General features: G+C 55.5%; 2 protein-coding genes across 3 annotated transcripts in view; both read left to right on the plus strand.

The window, feature by feature from the left end:
- The window catches only part of LOC118405513 (titin-like), a 130,426-nt gene extending 129,271 nt beyond the window's left edge, over positions 1-1,155 (plus strand). The window contains exons 226-227 of the mRNA XM_035805016.1: positions 345-513; positions 845-1,155. Of these exons, the coding sequence (XP_035660909.1) occupies positions 345-513; positions 845-1,155 (480 nt within the window). The remainder of the gene's footprint in view (positions 1-344; positions 514-844) is intronic.
- A 472-nt stretch (positions 1,156-1,627) lies between these two features.
- The window catches only part of LOC118405878 (titin-like), a 30,908-nt gene continuing 14,839 nt past the window's right edge, over positions 1,628-17,696 (plus strand). For both annotated transcript variants that reach the window (XM_035805694.1, XM_035805695.1), the window contains exons 1-10: positions 1,628-1,928; positions 2,313-2,442; positions 2,808-2,959; positions 3,374-3,557; positions 3,944-4,059; positions 4,218-4,342; positions 4,603-4,771; positions 4,883-5,467; positions 5,636-11,604; positions 11,921-17,649. In XM_035805694.1, coding sequence (XP_035661587.1) covers positions 1,742-1,928; positions 2,313-2,442; positions 2,808-2,959; positions 3,374-3,557; positions 3,944-4,059; positions 4,218-4,342; positions 4,603-4,771; positions 4,883-5,467; positions 5,636-11,604; positions 11,921-17,649 — 13,346 coding nt within the window. In that variant the 5' untranslated portion in view covers positions 1,628-1,741. The remainder of the gene's footprint in view (positions 1,929-2,312; positions 2,443-2,807; positions 2,960-3,373; positions 3,558-3,943; positions 4,060-4,217; positions 4,343-4,602; positions 4,772-4,882; positions 5,468-5,635; positions 11,605-11,920; positions 17,650-17,696) is intronic.

A 17,696-nucleotide genomic window follows, 5' to 3' on the forward strand; every position in this document is an offset into this window, starting at 1 on the left:
ACCACCGTCGATCGCTCCCTAAATACACCATTTTTAAAAACATCGAGTATAGGTTACCCAACGAATAAAGGTGAACTAGCATTAAACCTTTTCTTGAAAATTGTACGATAACTATCAAAGGTAAATGTTAAAAAGGCAGTAAAACCACAGAGAAGCAAAGAACAGACGTTCTCTAACTTTCAATACCTTGGTAGTGTTTATATTTTTCCTTCATGAATATCTATTCATCTGAAGTAACAAATCCTGTGTTGTACATTGTATGCCTTATGGCCCAAGCAATCGATGAAACTTCGGTGTCTTCAAGTTCAAGTCAATAGATAACATATTTGCCCTCTATTTTGCAGGTGAAGGCACAGAACTGGGTGAAGGTCAGCTCAGCCGTGAGACAGACACGGATCAAGATTACGAAGCTGGTAGCTGGCTCCGCATACCAGTTCCGCGTCTTCGCGCAGAACGTCAACGGGGTTGGACAACCGCTGGTCTCCGACGTCATCATCGCCAAGTGGCCATTTGGTGGGTTTCGTGAAGGCATCACAGCCTTTTAGTCCTTACTCGAAATGTAGTCTTTGTGAAGCAATAGAAAGAGTTCACAATCACAGAACAAAAATATGCATCAGCGCTTACTGCACTAGAACAGCTATAAAGTGTAATTGTTTAAAAAGTATAATAAAAATCAATCACTTTTTAGAGTAATAAACATGCAGGATATATTCTATAAGGAGAGAATCTCTCTTAGAAAGTCTTATCAATGTATGGTGTCGTTAGAAAATGTACAAGAAAATTCGCAAATTTGAAGCATCTCTTCCGTACATGACCTAGAACTTCCCTTTGTCCCTCTTCTTAGATCCACCAATGGCACCTGATGCACCAAAACCGATCAGCGTCACAAAGGACTACGTCCAACTGTCCTGGGCACCGCCCGCGGAGGACGGAGGGTCAGAGGTCCTTGGTTACCATGTCGACCGTAAGGACGTCACGCACACGAACTGGACGCGCGTGAACCGCCGCCTGCTGCGAGAGTTGGAGTACGAGATCGGCGGGTTGGACGAGGGACACGAGTACGAGTTCCGTGTTCTGGCGGAGAACGTCGCCGGGGAAAGTAAGCCCAGCGCCGCCTGTCCGCCAGTCATCGTCCGTGACCCTGTCGGTACGTAGACTGTGCTCATTAGTTGTCGCAAACAGTTTATCGGCTTCATGAAACAAGTAGAACGTTAACAGGGTTTCTTCATAGGTTAGAAACTACAGTAGAAGCCGCTTAATTGCACGACCTATTCGCCATTGAATTCCGTGCATTTATCCGGCTGGTGCAATAATGCGAAGTTATCTAGCTGGACCGCACCGGTTTGGGACTTTGGGATTGCGTGCAGTTAACTGAAGTGTGCGTTAATCCGTTGTGCAATTAACTGGCTTCTACTACACTAAGAAAGCTGTAGCCGAGAATTCTTCTATCTCACTTGTGTTTATTTCAATCCAAAATATGGGCCAAAGCTTACTAAAAGATCACCTTTTCCACAGGACCTCCTCTGGCCGAAAGCTGTGGCCGAGAATTCTTCTATCCCACTTGTGTTTATTTTAATCCAAAATATGGGCCAAAGCTTACTGAAAAATTATCTTTTCCACAGGACCTCCTCTGGCCCCAGCCTGGCTGGATGTGATTGACACCACCACCAGTACCGTGACACTGAAGTGGCCGGTGCCGCAGTCCGACGGCGGCCTGCGTCTGGAAGGCTACCTGCTCGAGATGCGCAAGGTCGGCACGGACACCTGGGAACGAGCCCACACACCTGCCACCATCCGCCACAATGAGTTCACGGTGGAGCGGCTCACGGAGGGGTCAGCGTACTACTTCCGGGTCAGCGCCCTGAACGAGAGTGGGGCGAGCGAGCCGCGGGAGGCTGAGGACACTACTGTAGTGAAGCAACTGGAAGGTTCGTGCATCTACTTACTATGCACATGTACTGTAAAATGTTATACTGTAATCTGTCTGGTACAGCATGTAGGGTGAAGATTCAAGTACCTTATGATGGAAATAATCAGTATCCAATAGGCATTTCTTTATCTACTTAACTTCTATCTATTGTCTACATCAGACACTTGGCCTGTACTGGAAAAATATCTAAAATTCAGCTGCTCAAAACGAAATAAGTGCTATAGTTAGTCGATTTTGTGTTAACCAAGACATAATAGTCTGTGCAACAACTTATAGGAGTAGAGTTGCTTGGTTGATTTTGCTGTTGACATTAGTAGCCGTTGTGTAATGATGAAACAGTGCAGAACGTATCAGTAAACAAAAGACTCCCTCCTTTCTGCAGAACCGCCAGAGTTCGACATTGACGTGACCTACAAGAAGACGATCACGATCCGGGCAGGTGTGCCGCTGCGCTTCTACATCCCCATCTCAGGCAAACCCACACCTGCCTGTACCTGGGAGAAGGAGGACAGGTGAGACAAGCTTGTCTTTACTCAGCAGTGAAAAAGATAGGACATACAATGGATTGTAGATTCACATTAGAAAATGTTGAATCAGTTATGGCAAGTCTTTTAGATATAATACTGTTTCATTCATTAATTGCTCATTGACTGTAAGGAAAGACGCAGATATGAAAATGTTGATAAAGAATGATGCTTAAAGTATAAGAATTTTCATCTTCTTGGCATAATGTGACAAAAAGATGCGACAACAATTTCGTAGACTTCATCTCTGTCTGGATTTGCAGCTTGTATTCTTCTGTTCAAATCTGGTTTGTTGTGCCATAACGCAGTTTACCGCATATGCAATACAAACTAACAAACGTTTTCCACTACAGTGACCTGGAGAACCGTGCCCAGATCGAGACGAGTGAGGTGGCGACCAGTCTGACCATCCACAACACCGACAGACGCGACGCCGGCAAGTTCTTCCTCACAGTGGAGAACAGCAGCGGCAAGAAGCAGGTCGCCATCAACGTCAAAGTGCTAGGTGGGTGCAGTTCCTTTTTTCTCTTTTCTGCCTTGCCTCTCAAACTTGGAAGAATAGTGTAGTAAAACTGTTGTTTCTTCCATCCCAAACTTAGAAGGAGTCTGAAAGCCTGTTATGCCTGCCTTAAACTTGGAAGAGCTCTTAAAACTGTTATTCCTTGCTTTCTTAGACTTGGAAGAGGTTTTGAAAACTGATATGCCTTCCTTGCTATACTTGGAAGGAGTCTCAAAACTTTTACTCCTTACTTCTCAAACACGGAAGGAGTCTTGAAAACTGTTCTGCCTTGCACTTCAAGCGTAGAAGGAGTCTTAAAACCGTTGTTCCTTGCGTCTTAGACGCAGAAAGAGTATTGAAAACTATTATTTCTTGCTTTTCAAACTTGGAAGGAGTCCTAATTTTTTCCTTGCTCCTCAGACACTCCCGGCAAGCCGCGCAGCTTGCGCGTGAAGGACGTGACGAGCAACTCCGCCTTCTTCTCCTGGGACTTCCCTGAGAAGGACGGAGGCAAGTCCATCACCAGGTACATCGTGGAGAAACGCGAGGAGAGCCGCCGCACGTGGAGTACCGTGGCGACCAACGTCATCAAGTCCTCTTACAAGTAAGGATATCCATGGCTTCTCTTCTCTGTGATTTGACAAAGCGAACCAACATTGGGAAACGTCTTTACTGTCACGAAATATGGATAGCATCACTTGACGAAATTTAAAAAAAAACATAGGAACACGGGTCTTCTGTCATCAAGTCTTCTTTAAAATACAAGTAACTAAAGCATCGCTTCTCTTCTTTGCAACTTCACAAAGGGGCAAAAACATTGGGAAGTGGGTGTTTTGTCATCAACTCCTCTTACAAGTTAGGATATGGCATTACTTCCTTTATTTCCAGTTCGAATGTGAAAAGTAGATAGAAATGCCCCTTCTGTTGATTTATACAAATGATACAGAACAAAACAAAATAATATTGACCATACATTACTTCCTTTCTTAGGATCTACAAGCTTGTAGAAGGCAACATCTACTACTTCCGGGTCATGGGAGTTAACGACATTGGCATTGGCGAGCCAGCAGATACTACTGAGCCAATCACAGCAGCAGACCCAGTTGGTGAGAACTCAGCTTTTGATCACCTGTTACAATCTGTGCAGCAGGACAAGAGTCTGCATGCCTTTTTGATTTTCTTTTTTACCAAATTGAATACAGTGCTGCTCTCTATTAATATTTGATTGGATGTTTATGGAATTTTGTTAATTTTCCCGCCACAGAAACCTGCTCTGCAGTGAAGAAGCTGGATGTTGTTGAGATCACAGACACAACTGTCGCCCTGCAATGGCAGCGGCCAATGTTTGACGGCGGCAACAGGATCACAAGCTACCTCGTTGAACTTCAGGTACCTTCTTTTTCAAGACTTCTGTAAACAGATGACCAGGAAGATTGTACTTCGTTTTCTTTAAATTAGCTAGAAAGTGCAATGTTATAATTTCTAGTACACTTGCAAAAAAATTGAAGTGTATTAACGCTGAAAGTAGCTATAGTTTCCAATTAGATTTGTGAGAAAATGCAGTGTTTTAACTCTGAAGGTAGCTATAGTTTCGAGTAGATGGGTGAAAACGTGCAGTGGTTTAACCCTGCGAATGTGCGTTTTTCCAGGAGAAGGGCAGCGAGGAGTGGCAGCGCGTGAAGTCCATCAACCTGCTGCGCTACACGGTGACGCTGCTGGACAAGGGCTCGGAGTACAAGTTCCGCGTCTCCGCCATGAACGACGGCGGCCTGGGCGAGCCTTGCGAGACGCCCTTCGTGGTCTGCAAGGAACAACTCGGTGAGTTAACCCTCACACAACTTCGGCCCCTTGTGGTTATGCGTTCTTTTCCCTCTCCGGTAAAAGAGTTGCTTGGGGCAAAAGTTGACCTCTTTTTTATCTCTCTCACAGCTCCGCCTGTACTGGATCTGACCGACATCAAGGACACCGTGGTGGTTCGCCAGGGCGGTGACTTTAACGTGACCATCCCCTTCCACGCTGCACCGAAACCAAAGGTGGAGTGGAAGCGAGGCTACCAGGTGCTGACGCCGATCGAACGGTACTTCGTGAAGAACACGGCTGACTTCGCCTCCCTCACCATAAAGAAGGTTGAGAAGAAGGACGCCATGAAATTCACCCTGACTGTTGAGAACGACCTGGGATCCCAGTCCTTCGAGATCACGCTCAAGGTGCTGGGCAAGCCAGGCAAGCCGGAAGGACCAATCAGCTTCGAGGACGTCACTCCCGAATCGCTGGAGTTGCTATGGAAACCACCGCGCGACAACGGCGGCAGTGATGTCACCAACTACGTGGTGGAGAGGTCCGACAACGCCGGAGTGACGTGGACCTACGTCAGCTCTGACGTCAAGCGTACCTCCGTCAAGGTACCCAAACTGACACCTGGTGCCCAGTACATCATGAGGGTCAGCGCAGAGAACCGGTACGGCGTCGGCGAACCGCTGCTGTCTACTGCCGTTCACGCCAAGTATCCATTTGGTAAGTAGCTTTCTTTGCTGCGTATATTTCCTTTCACTCATTCGTATATCTCCTTTGGTATTTTACTAAAAATGTCTCTCCTTAACCATAGGTTTAACCTATTACTGTAATACAGTTTGAACAATATCGCCAAACAAATTCTGATGAAAGCCTTTCTCTCCTATCCAGATGAACCCAAGCCACCAAAGGCTCCAACAACCCAAGACATCGCCAAGGATTCAGTGACTGTCTCGTGGAAGCCTCCTACTGATGACGGCGGCTCTGACATCATCGGCTACCTTCTGGACAAGAAGGAAGTCGGCACGAGCCGCTGGATGAGGATCAGCAAGAGCATCATGAAGAAACGCGACCACCGCGTCACCAACCTGAGGGAGGGCACGGAGTACGAGTTCCGCGTCATCGCCATCAACTCTGCTGGCGAGAGCGCTCCGAGCGTGCCCAGCACCCCTGTCCGCATCGTGGACCCAGTCTCCCCGCCCACAGAGCTTGCTGTGTCGTTTGTTACCCGCGCCAGCGTCGGCCTGGTCTGGAAGAAGCCGGGACTGACCGGCGGGAGGAAGATCATCACCTACATCATCGAACGGCGCAACCTGAAGCAGGAGAAGTGGGTGGTGTGCAACACCGAGAACGTCGCCGCCACCGAGTACACTATCAAGGGCCTGGTGAACGGAGAGAAGTACGAGTTCCGTGTCTCCGCACGCAACTCTGCTGCAGTCGTCAGCCCGCCTGCCGGACCGACAATCCCGGTCCTCTGCAAGGACGAGCTGGTGCCAGCCTCCATCAAGCTAGACTACAACATGAAGGAGACGATGAACTTCCCCGCGGATTCCACCTTCGCTCTCAGCACGCTGATTACCGGCATGCCTGCTCCTGAGGTCACCTGGACCAAGAACAACAGGCCCATGGTGCGCAGCGATCGCGTCAACAGGGAAACCACCAAGAAAACGAGCGTCACAACAATCCGAGCTGCCAGTCGCGCCGACAGCGGCACCTACGTGGTGACCGCCAAGAACGACACCGGCGTTTCCTCGGTAACCATGAACGTGACTGTGATTGGACCGCCGTCCAAGGTCGGTCCCATTGAGCTGGTCACCACGTCAGTGGACTCCATCACCCTGCGTTGGGCGGAGCCTAAGGACGATGGCGGCACGCCCATCAGATCATACGCCGTGGAGCGCACGGAGGCAGCGCAGGACAACTGGATGACGTTCTCCAGCAACGTGAGGAAGAACACCTGCAAGGTGACCCGCCTGCGGACCAACGTCACCTACATCTTCCGCATCACCGCCGTGTCCGACATCGGCGCCAGCGAACCGGTCCTCAGCAAGCCGATCACGGCCAAGAGCCCGTTCAACGTGCCAGGACCGCCGGCTTGCCCCGAGGTCTTCATGGAGGCAGCTGACACCGCCTTCCTGACCTGGTCAAGCCCAGAGGACGACGGAGGCGTGGAAATCACTGGATACTTCGTAGAGAAGAAGGAACGCACCAGCATCCGCTGGTCGCGCGTCAACAACCTGCCTGTGTCCGAGTGGAAATACAGGATCACCACTCTTGTAGAGGGTCTGGAGTACGAGTTCCGCGTCTTAGCTGTCAACGAGGCCGGCGTGGGCAAGCCTAGCCCCTCTTCGGAGTCTGTGCAGGCCCTGGATCCGGTCGACAAGCCGAGCGGCCCGACCAACATCAGACTGGTGGATAGCGCAAGAACAACAGCAACCCTGAGCTGGAGCAAGCCCAAGTTCGACGGTGGCGCCGACATCACGGGTTACATCGTGGAGCATCGCGAGATGAGCAGCGAGGAATGGATCAAGTGCCACAAGACGCACATCATCAAGGAGACCACCCTCTTCGTCACCGGACTGAAGAAGGGCAAGCAGTACTACTTCCGCATCAGCGCCGTGAACCGCGGAGGCACCGGCGAGCCGGCCGAGCTCGGACATCCCGTCCTGGCCGCCGACCTGGAGCAGGCTCCGGATCTGGAGCTGGACATCACCATGAAGAAGGCAGTGACGTTCCGCGCGGGCGTGCCGATCCGTCTGTACATCCCCATCTCCGGGAAACCCGCTCCTGAAGTGATCTGGGAGAAGGAGGACGGAGAGCTGCCCAACCGCGCCACTGTCGAGACCAGTGAAGTCGCCACCGCCTTGATCATCCAGGAGAGCAACTGGAGCGATGCAGGACGCTACAACCTCACCCTGAAGAACGACTCGGGCGTGAAGTGCGCGTCTATCGTCGTCAGAGTTCTCGACGTGCCCGGCCCCGCTGCGTCTATCACTGTGAAGGATGTGACCAAGACAAGCTGCACTCTCCTCTGGGAACCGCCAATCTTAGACGGCGGCAGTGCTCCAAGGAGCTACGTTGTCGAGAAGCGCGAGTCCCACAGGAGGACGTGGACCACGCTGGACGCCCGCTGCAACAAGATGTCTTACAAGGTCATGAAGCTGATGGAGGGAGTCACCTACTACTTCCGGGTCATGGCCGAGAACGCTTACGGCATCGGCGAGGCGAGGGAGACCATCGAGCCCATCACAGCCCAAGATGCTGTGGATGTAGCCGAGGCCCCGAGCAGGATCCAAGCCGTGGATGTAGACAGGAACGCTGTTGTGCTGAAGTGGGACAAGCCCGACTTCACCGGCGGCACAGAGATCATGAACTACGTCGTTGAATACGTGGAAGAAGGCCAGACCACGTGGGAGAAGTACGCCACCGTACGGGACACCATGTGCGAGGTGCTCAACCTCAACGAGGGCAACTCCTACCGCTTCCGCGTCAGCGCACAGAACATCGTCGGCTTCAGCGAGGTCCGCGAGATCGAAACTGCCATCCTCTGCAAGGAGAAGGCTATTCCACCGCGTGCCGACATGAGTGCCATTCCCAGGGGAGGCATCGTCGCTAAGGCTGGACACCACATCACCGTGGACGTTCCCATTGAGGGATGCCCCAAGCCGACCATTGCATGGTCCAAGGACGACCGTCCTCTGAATCCGTTCAGAGTCGGAGTGAACAACACCGAGACGTCCACCCAGCTCACCTTCAAGGTCTCCGACCGCTACGACACCGGCCAGTACCAGCTGGTGCTGAAGAACGAACACGGCACAGACACTAGCTCTCTGACTGTTGTGATCCTCGGCCCGCCTGCCGAGCCTCTCGGTCCGCTCAGGATCTTGGACGTTGGCGGAGACTTCGCCACCATTGGTTGGAAGCCTCCAGTTGACAACGGAGGAGCAACAGTGGAGGGATACATCATTGAGAAGATGGACATGGAAGGCCGCGCATGGACTCCGGTCAGCACGATGTGCAAGAGGTGCAACATCACGTGCTCCGAGCTGACCACCGGCCGCAAGTACCACTTCCGCGTCTCTGCTGAGAACAGGTTCGGCATCGGCCGTCCGCTCGAGACACGCGAACTGGTCATCATCAAGTATCCGTTCGACCCGCCAGCGGCGCCCGCTCCGCCAGTCGCAGCTGTCGTGCTGAAGGAGATGATGGTGCTTCGCTGGGACGCACCAGACGACGGCGGCAGCAAGATCACAGGATACTACCTGGAGAGAAAGACTCCAGGGTTCCAGTGGAACAGGATCACTCAGATCGCCACCCAGAAGAAGGAGTTCAAGGCAAAGGGACTGATTGAAGGAGTTTCTTACCAGTTCCGTCTGTTTGCCCAGAACACCGCTGGCATCAGCGAGCCTGGAGAGCCTTGCGAGCCGATCGTTGCCAAGGACCCTGTACCCGATCCTCTCAACCTGAGGATGATTGACATCTCCAAGTCCACCTGCACGCTTGCCTGGGAAGAACCCGAGGTCGAGCTGGGCAGGAAGGTCGCCGGATACATCGTGGAGAAGCGCGAATCCGACGTGGAGGAAGCCAAGTGGATCAAGGCCAACTACGAGAGCCTGATCGAGCGGGAGTTCACCGTGAAGGGTCTACTGTACGGAAGGCGCTACGTCTTCCGCGTGCGCACCATCGTGGGCGAGTACACCAGCCCCGGCGCCACCACGGACCCCATCATTGCTCGTGAAGACGTCCGCCCGCCTGCCGTCGTCCCCGAGAAGATGAAGATTGAGGAAGTCGCCGGCAAGACGATCGTCCTGAACGTAGCGTACGGCGGCAAGCCCACTCCGAGCCTGTCTTGGACAAAGGACGACAAGATCGTCCGCCTGACTGACCGCTGCAGCATCGACACCACGGCCACCCACACCAAGGTGACCATCAAGAACTGCGAGAGAGCCGACTCCGGCAAGTACATGATCACCATGAAGAACGACGGCGGCGAGAAGGCCGTGCCCATCATGGTGAACGTTCTGGACAAACCCGGCAAGGTGCTGAACATGAGGGTGTCTGCCGTCACGCACGAAACCGCCACTCTGGAGTGGGACATGCCGACCGACGACGGCGGCAAGCCACTGATGAGGTACTGCGTGGAGAAGCGGGACTGCAGCCGCCGGCTGTGGGAGCAGGTCACGGCCACCCTGCACATCAGAATGACCACCATCACCATCAGGAAGCTCACCAAGATGCACGAGTACGTCTTCAGGGTGGCGGCCATCAACCAGAACGCCGAGACTGGAGCGTTCGTGGAGACCAAGCCTGTGAAGATCGTCAGTCCGTACAGCGCCCCGTCTGGCATGATGCCTCCGGAGATTCTGGACATCAGCGCTGACGCCATCTACGTGTCCTGGCAGCCGCCTAAGAACACCGGTGGCACCGACATCGACGGATACATCCTGGAATACAAGGACAAGAACAGCTACCGCTGGATAGCGGCAACCAAAGAACCAACATTAGACAAGAGGATGTGGGTCAGCGGCCTTCGCGAAGGAATCGACTATGAGTTCCACGTGATCGCTCTGAACGTTGCCGGTTCAAGCAAGCCCAGCCCGCCCTCTGCCCTGGTCACAGCCCGCGAGCCAGCCAGCAAGCCGGCTCCTCCGGTCAGGCCGACCGTCACCGACACCACACGCTGCACCGTGACGCTGTCATGGGGACCGCCTCGCTACGATGGCGGCGCTCCTATCATTGGTTACGTCATGGAGAGCCGCAAGTCGGACAGCAACGTCTGGGTCAGGGCCCACGTGGAGGAAGTCATTCACATCACCGAATGGACAGCTGTGGACCTGAAGGCTGGAGCTGAGTACTACTTCCAGGTCAGCGCGGTGAACATTGCCGGCCTGAGCGAGCCTGCTGAGGTTACCGGCCTCGTCACTGCCAAGGACATGCAGATTTCGCCTACCATTGAGCTGGACGTGAGTCTGAGGAGGGTGGTGATCGTGCGGGCGGGCAACCCGCTGCGTCTGTACGTGCCCATCCACGGCAAACCCACACCGGATGTCATCTGGACCAAGGAGGGCGAGGAGGAGCTCACCAACCGAGCCATCATCAACAACTCGCCCTACGCGTCCGAGTTCCTCATTGACGACACCAACCGAACCGACGTTGGCAAGTACACGATTACACTGAAGAACGAGACAGGCGTTGCCCAGGCAACGATCTCCGTCCGCATCCTGGACACGCCCGGGAAGCCTAAGCACTTGAGGGCGAAGGACGTGAGCTCCAAGTCCTGCATCCTGACCTGGGAGATGCCAGAACTGGATGGTGGCAGCGAGGTGACGAACTACATCGTGGAGAGACGCGAGATGAGCAGGCAGACCTGGTCTACCATCTCTGTCAAGAACCCCAAGCCCATCTGTATCATCCGCAACATGGTCGAGAGCAACAAGTACTACTTCCGGGTGCTCCCCGAGAACGAGTACGGCATCGGCGAGCCTTGCGAGATGGAGGCGCCGATCACTGCCGAGGATCCCATCCGCCTGCCGGACCCGCCATCCAGCGTGAAGATCCTGGAGGTCACGGGCAGGACCGTCTCCCTGAAGTGGACCACGCCTGTCAACGACTACGGCAACAAGATCCAGTCGTACCTGATCGAGGTGTACGACACCAACGTGAACGACTGGAGGCGCGTGTGCATGGTCCGTGGGCTGGAGTACACCGTGACGGAAGGCATCATGGAGGGTCACGAGTACCGCTTCAGGATCACCGCCAGGAACAACGTGGGAGCCAGCGAGCCCATCGAGACCGACACCGTTCTCTGCAAGGACGAGCTGTCCATCCCCGTCATCAAGATGACAGACTCCTTCTACCAGGTACAATGTCAAACATTCATTAACCGAATCTTTAGAATTTATCTAATCACAATAATGCTTTCAATACCCACGGAACCACGTTATCAATACGCATATATAGTACCGCTTTGAGAATCAGATTTTAATCAAATAGCATTGTTAAGATTTTACCCTTGTATTAATGTTTTGATATGTTGCTCACAACGATTCCAATTTGTAAGAATATCCCTTTTACCAACTCGTTGTTTAAAACAGCCTCCAAGCCAGCTTTCAAAACAGCAGCCAGGAGGCATGTAAGTCTAATATTTTTTATTAAACCACTCTTATACTACCACAGGTACGCGCCGGAGCCAACGTCCTCGTGGACGTGCCAGTCACCGGCAAGCCCAGGCCCACCGTGATGTGGATGAAGGGAAGCTACGAGATGCGCCGCACCAAGAGGACGGAGTTCGAGCAGACCGACCGCAGGGTGGCGTTGTTCATTAAGAGGGCTGAGAGGACCGATACCGGGGACTACTCAGTCATCCTGAAGAACAGCGTAGGCGGAGCGAAGGAAACCTTCAAGATCAACGTCATGGACAAGCCTGGCGCGCCGAGAGGACCAATCAGAATCAAGGACCTCTCTCCGAACTCAGTCACCCTCGCCTGGGAACTTCCTTCGGACGATGGTGGCAGCCCCATCTCCAATTACCTGATTGAGAAGGCCGAGGCCGGAAGTACGTCATTCCAGTACGTCACGACCTGCCTGCGCACCACCTGTAGAATCACGGGTCTGGTGCACAACAGGGAGTACCGCTTCAAGATCATGGCCGAGAACAAGTTCGGCACCGGCAGGGCCTACACCACCGACAAGATCATCCCCAGGAAGCCGTTCGAAGAGCCGACAGCGCCTCAGAACGCCAAGGTTACGGACGTCCATGCTACAACCATGGTGATCAACTGGACTGAGCCTGAGTTTGACGGCGGCAGCCCGATCATCGGTTATCTGATCGAGAGAAGGGAGAAGTCTGGCAAGCGTTGGGTGAAGTGCACTAAGGAGTACATCCAGACGCTTTACTACAGATCCGAGCAGCTGATCGAAGGCTTGTGGTATTCTCACCGCGTCAGCGCTGTGAACAAGGCCGGCGCAGGGACGCCGTGCGAGGCAACCGCTTTCGTACAAGCCAAGAAACCCATCGATCCACCGGGACCGCCCGCAGCGCCGGAGATCGTCAAGATGGCGAAGTACTCCGTGCAGCTGAAGTGGAACGACCCCGCTAACATCGGAGGCGCTCCAATCACGGGTTATTACTTGGAGGTGCGTGCTGCAGAGGTCGAGCAGTGGATGAAGACCAGCTCCAAGCCACTGGAGAAGCGTCTGTCCATCGTTCGCGACCTGCAGACCTGCAAGCCTTACTGCTTCCGCACCCGAGCGGTCAACAAGGGCGGCGTGAGCCCGCCCAGCGAAGTGACCATCGTGACTCTGCCCGATGAGATGGCGGGAGTGCCGCCTGTGGCAGAGCTGGACGAGAACCTGAAGAGGCCGGTCCGCGTGAAGGTCGGCAGCGTGCTAAGGCTGTACGTGCCCGTGTCTGGCCGACCCGCTCCCTCCGCCAGGTGGCGCCACAACGGCGGCAACCTGGTGCCGACGCACCGCGTGATGTTCAGCGACACCGAGATCTCCACGCAGCTCATCATCAAGCAGGTGGAGCGGTACGACTCCGGACGGTACGACCTGAGACTGATCAACGAAGAAGGCAGCTGCACTGCTACCATCCACGTGGTGGTCATGGACAAGCCTTCTGTACCTGCAGGCACCCTCAAGGTGTCTGACGTCACCGCTAAGGAAGCAACTCTGTCCTGGGAGACACCTGAAGATGAAGGAAACAGTCCCGTGACTCACTACGTCGTGGAGATGCGTGAGGCAACTCAGCGCGTCTGGCGCATGGTGACGACTCACGTGACGACTACGACATACACTGTGTCCGGATTGGACGAGGGCGTGGAGTACTTCTTCCGCGTCACGGCCGAGAACAAGGTAGGCAGCAGCGATGCTCTGACGACTGCCGAGGCAGTGGTTCCCATGAGCCCTGTCCGCCCGCCGTCCGCCCCGCCAAGCGCGCCGGAAGTCACCAACGTCACCCGGGAGACGATCTCGCTCTTCTGGGAGCAGCCGCGTGAAGAGAACGGCGCCCCCGTCACCGGATACCACATCGACAGGCGCGAGAAGACCGTCGGCAGGTGGGTGCGCGTGAACAAGACGTCCATCCAGGTGCAGACCTACACCGTCACCGCGCTGGTGGCAAACAACGAGTACGAGTTCCGCGTGCTCGCGGAGAACAGCGCCGGCCTGAGCGAGCCAAGCCCGATGTCCGAGGCCGTCCTGACCAGAGACATGAAGGGCCGCCCGCCGCGACCTGAAGGCGAGCCGGAGGTTGTTGACGTCACCGCTACCACGGCAACCATCAACTTCCAGGCCCCCGATGGCGACGGAGGAACTCCCATCACGGGATACATCATCCAGTGCCGCAAGGTTGGCACCCGCCGCTGGGTCGTCTGCACCTCATCATACACCATCTCTACAACAACGTTCGTCATCACAGGACTCATCGAAGGCGACGCCTACGAGTTCCGTGTTCTGGCGCAGAACCTGATCGGCTACAGCATCGCCAGCAGGCGCAGCATGTCCGTGGTGTGCCGAGCGAAGGTCGAGGGCGAGCCGCCACAGGTGCTGGTCGCACCTGAAGACTGCATCTGCGCGCCAGGTGAGAACGCCAGGTTCTTCACCAGGTTCTCAGGTTACCCGGCCTGCACTGCCAAGTGGTTCTTCGACGGGGTTGAGCTCTTCGAGAGCATGAGGTACAGCATGTCCGGCGACTCGACCAACTTCTGGCTTGACGCCTTCAACACTACAGCCAACATGGAGGGCGAGTACGTCATCAAGGTGGACAACGGCGTCGGACAAGCCACCGCGTCGGCTCGTATCATCCACGAGTTCGCGCCAAGACTGACCCGTACGCTGCCCGACTCCGTCCAGGGCCGCAGCGGCGGCCTGATCCGCGTGACCATCCCGTTCAAGGCCAAGCCCGAGCCGACGGTCACCTGGACCAAGGACGGCGAGGAGATCTGCAGGACGCACCGCGTGTTCATAGAGAGCACAGAAACCTACACTAACATGATCATCAAGGACGCCAAGTGGGAGGACCGCGGGGAATACACGGCCAACATCGAGAACGCCCAGGGTATCCTGACCCTGAAGGTTGTCGTTGACGTTGTCGACAGGCCGTCTGTACCACAAGGACCGGTCAGAGTTCAAGAGGTCACCAGCAACTCCATGCTCCTCCTCTGGGAGACACCGGAGAGCGACGGCAGCTCGCGTATAACAAACTACATCGTGGAGAAGCGCGAGCCGTCCGCGGGAGTCTGGAGACTGGTCACCGCCTACGCCACCGAGACGCGCTGCCGCGTGACTCGCCTCATGAACAAGTCCAGCTACCTGTTCCGCATCACGGCCCAGAACTCTGTCGGTCTGAGCGATCCCCTGGACACCACGGAACCCACCACTGCCGAGGACCTGTACAGCACGCCTGACAGGATCGAGACGCCACCAGAGGTGGTGAATGTGGACAAGGACTCCGTCGAGCTGAAGTGGGAAGAGCCGCTGTCTAACGGTGGCACCATCCTGCTCGGCTACATCGTTGAAAGGCGAGAGAAGACCGGCGCCTACTGGCAACGCGTGAACTCCACTCTCATCACCACAACGTCTTACACAGTCACCGGACTGATCGAGTATTCCTCATACCAGTTCCGGGTGCGTAGCGAGAACGCCATGGGCGTCAGCTACTCATCAGATGCCTGTGAATACGTCACCATTAAGGACGACCGTGAGATCATCCTGCCGCGGTTCGTCCGCAACCCGCAGGACTGCGAGGTGCGCGAGGGCGAGACCGCCGAGTTCTCCGCACACATGATCTGCACTTCCGACTACATCCTCAAGTTCTACAACATGTACGGCAAGGAGCTGAAGACGGACGACAAGTACAAGGTGGTCAAGGAGCCAGGCTACATCAAGGTGCAGATCTTAGACGTGCACGAGCCTGACTGCGGCGAGTACACCTGCCGCGCTGCCTCCAGTGCCGGCGCCGTCACCGCCTCCGCTCAGCTCAGCATCCTCGGCGATCCCAAGATCGACCTGCCGGAGGAGCTGAAGAAGAAGATCAACATCCAGCGCGGCGAGAGCGTCTGCCTGAAGGTGCCCGTCTACGGCGACCCCGCTCCCATGGTGACGTGGGAGAAGGAGGGCCGCACCATCGTGGATGACGGCATGCACTTCCAGATCATGTCCGGCAAGAAGTTCACAACGCTGACCATCCTGGAGGTGGATGCGCACGACTCCGGAGCCTACACACTCAACGTCATGAACAGCATCGGCGAGGACACCGCTACCATTAACATAGAAGTGGCCGCAGTCCCTGACCCGCCCGAAGAACCACCAGTGGTCAGTGAAGTGACCGGGGACAGCGTCAAGCTGTCTTGGTCCGAGCCCGCTGTCGACGGTGGCTCGCCTGTGACCGGATACGTCGTGGAACGTCGCGCCGTGACCTCTAACCGCTGGATCAGAATCATGACCGTCAGGACCACGACTTGCACCGTGTACGGACTGAGAAGCAGCAACCAGTACGTCTTCTGCGTGAGCGCCATGAACGCGTTCGGCTGCGGCCGCACGTGCCTGGAGACGACTGTCGTGCAAACCCGCAGCACCTTCCGCCAGAACTACGACGACGAGGTGAACACCGAGGCGCCCTGCGTGCCCAGAACCTCCTTCGTCAGCACCGGCGGACCGGAAGACGTCTTCGACTTCAAGGAAGAGCTCGGCCGCGGCGCCTTTGGTGCTGTGTACCGCGTGGTGGAGCGCTCCACCCGACGCACGTTCGCCGCCACCGTGGTGACCTGCAAGACGTCGGAGAGGAAGCAGCTGTGCCGCCGCGAGATCGAGCTCCTGCACAAGCTGAACCACGCCCGCGTGCTGCGTCTGTACGACGCCTACGAGGCTCACGACCAGCTGACGATGATCCGCGAGTTCATCTCAGGTCGCGAGCTGCTGGAGATGGTGACGGACCACCGCGTGCACTACACGGAGGCCGACTGCATCCACTACACCCGCCAGATCTGCGAGGGGCTGGAGTTCTTGCACTCCAAGAACATCCTGCACCTGCACCTGCGTCCGGAGAGCATCATGTGCTGCACGCACGTGGGCTACTACATCAAGATCACCGACTTCGGTCGCTCCTGCCAGGCCAAGCCAGGCCAGAAGGTGAACATGAGCTACATCTCAGCCGAGTTCATGGCTCCCGAGGTCCTGAACAGCGAGTCCGTCGGCACGTCCACTGACATGTGGTCTCTCGGCTGCATCGTGTACCTGCTGCTCGGCGGCACCTCACCGTTCGAGGGCGAGTCAGAAGCGGACACCGAGCAGAACGTCCGCGAGCTACGCTGGGCGTTCGACGCGGAGGCGTTCGACAACCTTTCCGACGAGTGCCTGGACTTTGTGGACGGGCTTCTCTGGAAGGACAAGAACTCCCGCTACACCGCTCAGGAGTGCCTGGAGCACCCGTGGCTCCGAAGAGGCATGGAGACCGTCTGCTCCACCGACATCACCAAGACACGTCACAGGCAGTTCTTCTTCCGCAGGAGGGCTTACGACACCTACACGGCGTCGCACGCCATCGGCCGCCTGGCCGCGCGCGGCGTTGCTCGCTCCGAGGAAGTGGAGGTCCGCGTCACCCTGGCGGTCGAGAGGGACGATCTCGGCCCCAAGAAGGTGAGCAGGGTTCGCCACGTGACTGCAGTTGAAGGCTGCGCGGCTAGGATCGACCTGAAGATCCACACGTCCGCCGAGACGACCTTCTCCTGGCAGAAGATCTGCGAACATCACGGGTTCCACTCCATGGAGAGGAAGGACGTGACTCTGGAGGACGGAAGCAAGTACCAGATGAAGTACGACCGTGCCTCGGGCAGGATCAGCCTTATCATCAACAACATCACCGCTGATGATGACGGACGATACACCTGCACCGTGGAGAACAGGTGAGACTATCCAACGTTTTTCTGTTTCCTTCGCTGTAAAGTAGACA

The sequence above is a fragment of the Branchiostoma floridae genome, chromosome 18 (genome assembly GCF_000003815.2).
Source record: "Branchiostoma floridae strain S238N-H82 chromosome 18, Bfl_VNyyK, whole genome shotgun sequence".
Lineage (NCBI taxonomy): Eukaryota > Metazoa > Chordata > Leptocardii > Amphioxiformes > Branchiostomatidae > Branchiostoma > Branchiostoma floridae.